The 11,704-nt window shown below is 40.3% G+C and overlaps 1 protein-coding gene across 2 annotated transcripts in view; it reads left to right on the top strand.

Moving 5' to 3' along the window:
* Nucleotides 1-11,704, top strand: part of Rnf150 (ring finger protein 150) — a 263,628-nt gene that overhangs the window by 227,384 nt on the left and 24,540 nt on the right. The window contains exon 7 of one of the 2 annotated variants that reach the window (XM_029568494.1): nt 2,785-2,879. The exons of the other annotated variant lie outside the window; for it this stretch is intronic. Within the exon in view, the coding sequence (XP_029424354.1) occupies nt 2,785-2,840 (56 nt within the window). The 3' untranslated portion in view covers nt 2,841-2,879. Of the gene's footprint in view, nt 1-2,784; nt 2,880-11,704 lie in introns of those variants that run through there. 2 annotated transcript variants of the gene reach the window in all.

Genomic DNA, 11,704 nt, shown 5'->3' with positions numbered 1-11,704 from the left:
GGCCCTATCTCAAAACAAACCAACAAGACAACATGTAGAATCCATGCATGACTGGGATAAGAATACTTTTGTCATTCTCTGCAAAGCCCAGGTTCTTTCTAGCACACCAACGTCTCTCACATACCCAGCTGGGCTGTCAATGGAATGAATTTCCTGGGCCTCACAGTCTCAAGGGTATAGATGAGAACTATTCATTTTTATCAAACCTCCTGTGTCAGTTTTTCATCCTATAATGACATACTTGAGACAAGCTAACTTTATAAAGAAAAAACAGTTTATTCTACAGTTGAGAATTCTAAAACTCCAGATGGTATGGCTAAAGCTCTTACAAGGGCCCCTCTGGAAATATCACTTCATGGTGGACAACAGGAACCTGTAAAGAAGAAGAGATCACCTTATCAAACAGGAAACCAGAGAGTTAATGAGGTTTCCATATCCCTCCTAGGAACCCAACTCTACATGACCTGCAGGGCTGCCACTGGGCCCCACCTCTTACCGCTTCCTCACCACTTCCCAAAATCACAACTCTGGGTACCAGGCTTTTAACACATGAACCTTTGGGAGACACCATGTAAGCCAGAACACTTTCTAAGTGATTTCTCTCTGAAATGAGGGTTTAAAAGCATGTGCTACTACCCCAGGATGTGGGCCAAAGAAAAGCAGCTCAAGGTCAGCCTATACTACATAGCAAGACCCTATTCAAAACAAACCAACAAGAAAACACAGCGCATTTCTGTGTTCTTTCATACCATGGTTCATCTACCCTTTTTCCATATTTAGTCTGATAATAATTTTACACAGAGGCATTAGAATTAGAGCAATCTTCAGTCAGGCTACCTATATCCATTTAATATCTTTGATTCAGTTTTGAGACTATCCCAAATGAACATGTTACTGTAATTTTCTATATTTTGTTTCCTGGATCTTTCCATTTACTCCTTGAAACAGAAATACAAATCCCCAAAAGAAGGGTATTTGTGGAAAATGCAAGTCTGTTTTTATCTTGTCATGGCTTGCTTGTAATGTTGATGAAGGTTAACTTTGGCAGCCAAGATTCTTTCATGGGGCAGGAAGCTGCTGCCTCTTTTATTGTGATCACCAATTCTTTGCTAAGGAGATATGGACCTGACATGCCATTCCTAGCCTATGGTGTAGGTGTCCACTTACATTTTGAGCATAAGTAATAATTGCTGAATTATCTACTAGAAAAAAGGAGGTGCTTTGGATAGAGAAAATGTTCTAAACATCTTAGATATCAAAGTGAACCATTGAATCAATAAAGTGAAAGATGACTGAAAGAATTAAATTGGTTTTCCCAGGTAATTTTACCAAGAAAATGGGCCTTTGTACCTTAAAGTTAACTACTTAACTACTAAAATAAAAAAATGAGGCAGCAGGGTTACATTTTCCAGTTTCTTTAGATTCAAGGCAATCAAGATCAGAAATGTTAACCTAGATAGTTGGTACCTGCTAAGCAGCACAGTCCAGGACCTGGGTTAAGTCCCAGCACCCACTATGGCAGCTAACAAGTGTCCATAACTCCAGTTTCAGGGGATTCAATGCCCTCTTCTGACCTCCTCAGGCACTGCACAACATGGGTATACTTATGTACATGCATGGGTACACTTATGTTCATACACACTAAATAAAAATAATAAATAAAATATAGTTAAAAGATCTATTTTTAAAAGAGAAAATAAATGCTAGATCCCAGCACTTGGAAAATCAAGGCAGAACTATCGTAAGAGGCCAGTCTAGTCTGATAGTAAGTGACCTCCTCAGGCACTGCACAACATGGGTATACTTATGTACATGCATGGGTACACTTATGTTCATACACACTAAATAAAAATAATAAATAAAATATAGTTAAAAGATCTATTTTTAAAAGAGAAAATAAATGCTAGATCCCAGCACTTGGAAAATCAAGGCAGAACTATCGTAAGAGGCCAGTCTAGTCTGATAGTAAGGTGTGTGTGTGATATATGTGTGTGTCTGTGTGTATATGTGTGTGTATGTTTGTGTATATGTGTGTGTATGTGTGTGTATATATGTGTATGTGTGTGTATATGTATTTATCTATGTGTGCGTATGTGTATGTGTATGTGTGTGTGTATGTCTATGTATGTGTGTGTATGTGTGTGTATCTGTATGTATGTGTGTGTATATGTGCGTAACTCTGTGTGTGTGTGTGTGTGTGTGTGTGTGTATGTGTGTGTGTGTGTATAATATGTATACAATATATTCAGGGAGTTTGATGCTTAGAAATGGATCATAATAGAAAGTGACTCTTTGTGTTTCTTCTGTCTTGATGAACAGTTACAGTTAGAGAACATATGAAACTGTCGCTCTTATATATAGCTAATTTCTTCCCAAGTCAAACATGTTTGCATCTTCCAAGATTTATACTGTGACTTTTCTTCTAAGTGCCCATGATTAAGACATGCAGTGCTTATATACAAATGCTTATTATATGCTGTGCTTATGCAACATGCTTAGGATATGCAGCATTTATATAACATGTTAGAATATGCTGTGATTATAGAATATGCCTAGGATTTGTCGTGCTTACATAACATGTTTTAGATATGTCGTATGCACATAACATGCTTAGGATATGCCTTGTTTACATAACATGCTCAGGACATCCAGTGCTTGTGATGCATGCTTAGGATATGCCTTGCTTATGTAGCATTCTTAGGGTATACTCACCTTCTATCAGAATTGTCTGAGTGCCAAAATACATGTCCTCTCCTTAAAGAAGCTCTATTTCTAAATCCACAGCAGTAGAACACAAAGCCATACTCACCTTGATGCTGGAATCACAGTCAGCGTTCTGAAGGAGAAATGCTCAGGCTTTCCCAAAGCTCTGTACTGCCCATGCCCTCTGACCCTCTGCTGGGATGTTTCTCTTAGGGCAGCAGAAGAAGATCAATCAAAGCCTGCACCTTCACTCCATGGGGTTAGAGAGCTGGATTTGCCCAGGTGATATGCTCAAGAGCCCTGGTTTCCATTTGCCAGGTCTGTAGCTGCCCAAAGAATACAGGGGTTCTGCTCCACAGGATTCCCCTGAATTGAAGATGTTTTCTTGGTACCCATGGAGCCTCGGGTGCTAAGCACCAGCTGAGCAAGTCCAGTGCACTGGAGGGGGCTATGGATTTCTAACCACTCTACTGCACTTGCTGTCCCTGACAAAGCACCCACATTGCAAGAAACACTGGAAATAGTCTCAGGCAGCTATTCCTTTGTGGCAAAATAAAACAAAATAATTGCAAGCCACAGGAGCAAAACCCCTGAAGACTTCATGCTAACATCTGTTCATGATAAAATACCTGCTATTTAGGACATGAGACATGTTTGTACCTGCAGTTTTCAGGCATTACTTCAAAGTGTACCTTGATTTTGTGCTTCCTGGCACAGTGATACACATAGCATGCAGCAATCAAAAGGGGAGGTGTGTGTTCTTTCCCAGATAAATATTTAATAGTATTTACCCTATATATCTGAGGAATTAAAAAAAGAAAAAAACAGAAGCGAACATCATATAAATACGAGTAATCACAGAAATGACGGCAGTGTAATGCTCTAAAAAAATAACATTCAGAATCTATGCAGGCCACATCTTGAAACAACTTTCTGTTATAGAAAGATCATATTAAGAATAAGGAGGGGAAGAAGAAATTCTGAAGTGATTTAAAACACCTAGAATGCCTCAGTGGAAGTTAATCTGGAAGTCTGTTCCATTAATTAGCCAAAGCCATTTTGCACAGTGTGAGTGATTTGGTGTAATATTTATTAGTGCCTATTTTGAGCAGGCATGAAATTGGTGTTCCTCTGAAAGAATTCAGATTCCAGCAGATGTAACCCAGATGTGGACAAAGGAGAAGTTACCTTGCCAAGCACTGTTGCTTAAAAATTGGTTTCATTTGCCAGATCTATGACAGGCTGTCTGCATAAGGGACTTGGATAGCCCTCATTAGTTTCAAAAGGAGAAAGAGGAATGATGGCTTTTTGGCTGGGGGAGGATATACCAAGACCTTAAACCCTGTGTTAAATTCCAGGAACTCTCAGTGGGTTTGTTCAGAGTGTTTGGCCTTTTGACCACATGTTGAGATATATTAGGATGGAATGCCTTTGCCTTAAATTTTCCATCCATAATATTGAAAAATGGCTCATTTGAAAGTTATCTTTCTAATTCTGTGCTTATCATAGATATATTTTCCCCTTCCTGGAAACCCAAATATATTGTCAGTTTTCCTCTCCTCGTCACATCCTAGCTTAACAAGCCCACCACAGCACTCCTGCTTCACTCCCAGTGACCAAGACAGAATTCCACGCTGGTGGTCCTGCCTCAGAGAGGCAGGCACAGAGCAGGAATCTGAGATCATTAAAGAAACAGAAAAGCAGTAGAAAAGTACCTCGTAAGGCAGAGGAGTGGGAAAAACAAGAATATGCTTCTTACCAAAGCTAAGGCTGAGATCCTAACAGACAGCCTGAGAGGGTGGGCTCTGACCTCCATTAGTGTAGTGGCTGTGATCTCAGCACACAGGGCCAGAGTGCCAGGTTCTGGCCTCCCTCTGGCATAGGGGCTGAGAAGGCAGAAGGCTGCCTGAGAGCACCTGGATCCTGCCTCAACCTGGTGGTGAGCTTCCCCTAATTGCATTATATCCATCCCCCTACCTGGGATTTCGTGATCCTTATCTTTCACTTCCACAAAAGTCAACTCCAAATGGATCAAAGACCTCAATGTGAAACTGGAAACACTGAAACTATTAGAAGAAAATATTAGTAACTTACACGATATAGGCATAAGAAAGGATTTTCTAAATTGGACAGAAGTTGCTCAGGAATTAAGGTCCGCAATCAACAAATGGGACCTCACTAAACTAAAAAGCTTCTGTACAGAAAAATAAACAATAAAAAAATTGAAGAGAAAACCCACAGAATGGGAAAAAAATCTTCACCAGTGACAGAAAGAAATAAAGATGGCTAAGAAACACCTCAAAAAGTGTTCATCATCTCTAATAATTAGGGAAATGCAAATTAAAACCACTTTAAGATTTCACCTTACCCCAACCAGACTGGCTAGGATCAAGACAACAAATGATACCAAATGCTGGGGAGGGTGTGGAGAAAGGGGAATGCTCATTCACTGCTGGTAGGATAGCAAATACATGCAACCCCTATGGAAAGCAGTGTGGAGAACTCTGAAAAAACTAAAAATAAACCTACCATATGACCCAGTTATACCACTCCTTGGCATATACCCAAAGGACTCATCCTATTGTAGAGACACTTGTACAACCATGTTCACTGCTGCTCTTTCAACAATAGCTAAGAGATGGAAACAACCTAAGTGCCCCTCGAGTGATGAGTGGTTAATAAAAATGTGGTATATTTACACAGTGTTCTATTCAGCAGTAAAGAAAGATGAAATAATGAAATTTGCAGGTAAATTGATGGCTCTAGAAACTGTTATACTAAGTGAAGTAACACAGATCCAGAAAAACAAGTGACGTATGTTCTCCCTCATATGTGGATCCTAGCATGAAATTCTTTCAAATTCCATGTCCTTTTAATAAGATGATGCTGTACAGCCATCTCCTCTGCATGAACTAACTACCATCATCATGATTTCAGTTGTGTCTGATCGCTAAACATCATCACAATTGGGCTTGTTGACGGTTGTGCTCATTCATTAAAGGAGGGCCAAGCAGGGTCATTGGATCCTCACCAGAGTATATAGCCACTCTTCCCAGCCAACTGTATGTAATTTGGCCCTAAGCACACATGGCCTCCTGGGTTTGGGGAGGGCTAAAGCATACAATCTGGGGACTGCTAGGAAGAGAAGGCATGACCTTTTCTGGGTAAAGGCCTTCCAGTGTGCATACCTTCAGGTCATACATAGACCTCAGCACCCCCTCAGATATCTCGGTAAGCTCAGTAAATTCATTGGTTCCCCAATAAAACTTTAATCAAAGATTAGCTTGACACTAGAACCTTAAAAGGGAATAAGCACTTCTTAGTATCTCCAGGAAAAGAAATCTCACAACAGATGGAAAATTTATTTCTTAATGCTATTATGTCTCATAATTATTAAAAAAAGAAAAAGAAAATGAGAATGTAAAAGATGTTAGAAGGAATGGAGATATTTTCCAAAATAGAAAAAATGAGAAAGCCTAAGCAAGTTCTGAAGGTCTGCGTTTGTTATAAAATATAAAGGATGAGACAAAAATAATATACACATAATCTTAAAAATTCTAAGGTCACAGTTTAGTCAACTAGTTTAAGGAACAAAATATATATCTAGTCAAGGTTCATCTGAGAATATTTGGTTTTTTTACCCAAGATTTATCTACATAGCACATGGTAATTAAAAGTACCAGCCTGGTGGAACTAACCTTATTGGATGTTTAACAGCCATAGTTTGAGGCCTATACTAATGTGGTCAGAGGGACTTAAAGGACAGTCTTTCCCTTTGCCCTCCAAGGTCAGCTAAGTTCCAGGGACTATAGAATATCTCTCAAAATGTCCTGTAACTGTGGTGAGTCACCTGTCCTCTTGTTCAGGGAGGCCATGGAGACCCCATGAGATGGACTTGAACCAGTGTCTAGTCTACAAAGAGGAGGGTCAACTCAGAGGAAACATTTCCTCCCTGCTTCCAAGTGAAGCCAGCCATGGTCAAGCAGGACTTTTGACTTACCTTCACATAGACAGAACTGGTAAAAGAAAGGAGCCAAGGGCTCCTCCCAAGTCCATGTGACCCCTAAGGAACAGATCCTCAAACGACCTTAAGAGTAAAAATAAATTGGTTTATCTGGGCCAACTGTATGGTCTTAAATACCCAAAAGGAAATTATAACCAAAGATTAAAGGGGTCAGTATAATTTTTTAAGAGTCCATGTGTATAGCTAAAGGCTAAATAACAACAAATAATGTCAGACAGGAGATACCTTCCTTTGAGTTGTTGGCCAGGGTGGCCCAAGAGACTCCCAGATAGTAACCCATCATAGAACTGGGAAAATGAACAGCAGACCCCAATCTTATCTAAAGGAATATTGGCAACTGATTACTGCTAGATGAGGAACAGCTGGTCTTTCTAAACTAAGGAACTCTGGATAGGCTGACTAGATTCAGCAGATGGACAAGCACTGGGGACTGGCTGGGGGCCCTGACAACAGAGTAGACAGTAACAGGGATGACATAGTATATGGGCTTCAGTGGTGGGGGAGGCTATGGGAGGGTGCCATTTGGGAAGTGGATATATAGATGAATAAGATTGCTTGGGTTGTTAGCCTTAGCCTTTAGGGCAGATAGGGGGGAATGAATGGGGGTGCTGACAGCACAGTGGACAGTGGCAGGGATAGCAGAGTATGGAGGCTCTAGTGGGAGAGGAAGGCTGTCTACCTGATGAGTTTGTAGTGTGTGTGTATGTGTATGTGCCCGTGTCATGGCCCACGTGTGGAGTTAGAGGACAACTTGTGAGAGCTGATTCTCTTCTTCTACCACATGGGTCCTGGGGATAGAACTCAGGTCATCAGGCATGGTAGCAGGTATCTTTACTGCTGAGTCATCCTGCTAGCCCCACTAACTGATCTTTTATGTCTTATAGAGTTTATAATGAGTAAAAGATTATATAAGTGTAATAATTCATCTGTAAACCTAGAAATGTACAGCCAATTTTGAAAGAGATGTACCCTAGCTCAGAAAAATGTTATTGAATAGGTTAATGCTGTTGTAATGAAATGCTTCTTTTAATTAAAAAAAAAAGATTGCTTGGGATGTTCTGTATGATATACACACAAAAATAAATCAACAAATTTTAAATGAGTTATATTTGAGGAAGAAGCATATAAATTTGCTTCATGTTAATTAGTAGAAGTGAAAAAATTACCATTGAAATCGACCTGATGATTTTATATCCATACTCAGATGCCAAGGATCCAAGTGTAACCTACTGTGACTAGTAATAATCAGATACACAGAGATTAGAAATGCATGTGCAAACATCTAAGTGCTAGTAGCATTAAAAATGTGTTTTGCTGTATGAAAGTGTGTATTTTAAAATGAAATGGAGATCTTTATTAAAGGTTAAAACCTCATTCAATTTTATGTCTTATATTGTATAACTGTATTAATTATATAACTATTAATGCAACTGTGAACCTAAAAATTTACAGTCACTTTTGAAAGAGATGCATCTTTGCTCTGGAAATTATTATTGAATATGTTAAAGCTATAATGAAATGCTTCTTCTAATCATGTGGTTATTAAATAAAATTAAAAAGTAACTGCCAGATTAAAAAAAAAAGAATATGCTTCCTACCCTACAAACTTACAAATGCCTACATATCTGGATCTGATTGTCTAGCCTGTGCTGAGTCCACCTTCATGCCTTAGTGTCATGAGCATCACATTGTACTGAAATCAAAACTCTGCAAGTCCCCATCCCCAGTGATAACATCTAATTAATCAACACAATTAGACCAGACTTTCTTATGCAGCTTTTCCATGCTTTCAAGTGATAATTGCTGCACTTCTCTTATTTGCATAGCATTGGGGGTAGAAATTTGTGATTATCTTTGCAGAATAAGCCCTTGCCCTCTAAATGTTTATAATCTGGTTAGAATATTTAAATGTGACAATGAAGCAGTGCTATTAATCAATATTTGGAATATTAAGGGTATGTGCATGTGTTTCTGCGTGTGTGTGTGTGTAGGTGTGAATATGTGTGTCTGTATTTGTGTATATGTATGTATGTGTGTATGTCTAAGTATGTGCATGTGTGTCTGTGTAGGTATATCTATGTGTGCCTGTGTGTGTGTATATGTTTGTGTATATATATATATATGTGTGTGTGTGTGTGTGTGTGTGTGTCAGTATCTGTGTCAATGTGTGTGTGTGTGTATGTCTGTGTATCTGTGTGTCTGTGTCTGTGTGAATGTGTGTATGCATATGTCTGTGTGTCTGTGTAACCCGTACGTTCCTCCAAAAAGCTGGAGTTGATCCAGGGCGAGCATGAGCGACGCAGAGCACAGTGGAAAATGGGGGTGGAACCACCGCCATGTTGAGCATGGGTGAACTGCAAGTGAGAGAGACAGGGCAAGGGGCTGTGCATGAAAAGCTGATGAAGACAGTGGGTTGCAGGTGAATGGTGTGTGCATTTCAAATATGGAAAAGGAAAAGCCTGTAAGAATCCATGTCTTTGTAAGTCTCTCCCTCCTAAATGTCATATAAACTATGCAAAACAAAAAATGGAAGGTATTCTGTTGGTTTATCAGCCCCAGGGCCTCAGAGGGTGTGGGCTCAGGTCTCCCAAGAAGGGGAGGGGAAAATTTAGTGAAACAGCCTGTGTCTCTGTGTGGGTCTGCGTATGTATATGTGTGTCTGTGGGTATGTCTGTATCTGTCTCTGTGTGTATGTGTCTATATCTATATGTGTGTATATACATGTGTGTATGTGTGTCTCTATCTGTGTCCCTGTGAATGTGAAGACCAGAAGACAACAGTGTTATTCTTCAGGTGCTGTTCTATCCACGTTGGGTTTTGGGGGGGTTTTAATATATATTTATTATTTTTATGTGTATGAGTATATTGCCTATGTGTATGTAAGTGTACTTGTGTCATGCATTGCCTGAGGAGGTCAGAAGAAGGCATTGGATCCTCTGGGACTAGAATTGCAGATGGTCGTTAGCCACCAGGTGGGTGCTTGGAACTGAACCCAGGTCTTCTGCAAAAGCAGCCAGTGCTCTCGACCGCTGAGCCATCTCTCCAGCCCCATCCACCTTGTTTTTAAGACAGGGTCTCTCACTGGCCTGGAGCTCACCAAGTAGGCTGGGCTAAATGGACAGCAGGCTCCAGGGATCCACCTGTCTCTGTCTCCCTAGAACTAGGAGTATATGGACACACCACCACATCTGGTCTTTTTTCACATAGGTTCTGAAGATCAAACTCAGGTCCTTGTGATTCAAGGCAAACATTTTACTGATTGAACCATCACTCCAACCCTTCATCTGAGTTTTTACAACAAAGCCCAGTATAATCAGCACTCATATCCACATTTTATACATCTGTGGCTTTAATCAGACATGCATGGAAAGAATTAAGAAAAAAAAAACTATCTGTACTCAACATCCACAGACTTTTTTCTTGTCATTATTCCATAAACAATACAGGACAAGTATTTAAATATCATTCATGTTGTATTAGGTATTATCATAATCCAAAGATGACTTGAATTATACAAAAGGACTTGTGCATGTTTTATGAAGTACTACACCATTTCACATAAGAGGCTTAAGCACTCAAGGACACTAGTATGCTTGGGGAGTCCTAGAACCAATCCCCTGAGACTCTGAAAACATGACTATATGTGCACAGTGAAATGTAGCAAAGTCTTCTTTTAAGCTAACACATATATAAAAAGTGATCAGCACACAGTCTAATGAAGTGTTGGTCCTTCCTCCTTGCTGTTGCCTCACCGAGGGAAGAGGCACTTGAAGGAGTTTATTTTAGCTACCAGAGGCTTGTTTTGCTTTGTTTGGGCTCTCCAGAAAATAAATAGTAGATTAGCAAAGGAAATGAAAATTGGATTAGTAAAATAAATGAAGTGGTTAACAAATGGCTTTAACAAGGATTCGTTACAGTATAAATTAATTATCTGCCTCTGTATATTGCCATGCTAAATGCTAAGGAAGAGGTGGGAACCAGTGGGTTTGGGAAGAACCATCTAAGAGGTCCTTGTCCCAGTTGCTGTCAGGATCATGCTAGTTATCATCGTCATCCACCCATGCTCAGCCTTCCAACACCTCCACAGCAAGCTTTGACATAACTGACTGCTGGGTCTTAATAGAGAACCCTGAAAACCACCAGAGCAAGCACAGGAGAGCTGGGTTCAAGTCCTAGTTCTCTGCCTCGTGGCTCTTACATGGACTTGGAGACAGTAGCAGGCTTTCTGAGAGTCAGGCAGCCTGCTATAAAGCAGCCCTAAATATGGAAAAGAATCTCATAAGCTAAAGCAGATGTAATAAAGGAGGAGGAAGAAGATGAGAAAGAGAAAAATGAGGAGGACAGGAAGATGAGGAGGAGGTGGAGGAGCAGGGGGAGGAAGGAGAGTTGGGGATAGGAAACACGACAGTTGATGCCCTGAAAAAGTGGCAGCTGTTCTGCTAGACTCTCTTTATTGCTGTTGTAGTTTAGTTTTCTTTTTAAAAAAATAGCTTAATTTTTTTTTGTCCTTTTGAGACAGGGTCTCCCTGTAGCCCCAGCTGTCCTGGAACTCACTATGTAGACCAGGCTGGCCCTGACCTCATGGAGATACGCCTGCCTCTGCCTCCCAGGTGCTGGAATCAAAGGCGTGCACCACCATGCCCGGACTAAAATCAAAGCCAAATTTTTAACAGCATAGAAAACAAGGGGTTTCATTATGGTATTTTCATGTACGTGTCATTTTACTTCATCCTTATTCACTAACCCAACCCTGTGGCTCCTTTTACCCCTATTGGCTATCCTTTACACCCCAGCAAATCATCCCCTTCGGCTTGCATGGCAGTATATTCCGTCATTTTTTCTTCATTCTTCCCACCTTCGCTTTCTCACAGTCCCTTTTCTACTCTCATAACACACACACACACACACACACACACACACACACACACACTCGCACACACTTGCACACACACCGTTTGTCTTCACAAGTACAATTTA

Source organism: Nannospalax galili, unplaced genomic scaffold, assembly GCF_000622305.1.
Source record: "Nannospalax galili isolate Female #2095 unplaced genomic scaffold, S.galili_v1.0 scaffold359, whole genome shotgun sequence".
NCBI classification, from domain to species: domain Eukaryota; kingdom Metazoa; phylum Chordata; class Mammalia; order Rodentia; family Spalacidae; genus Nannospalax; species Nannospalax galili.
This window is presented reverse-complemented; position numbering and strand designations above follow the sequence as displayed.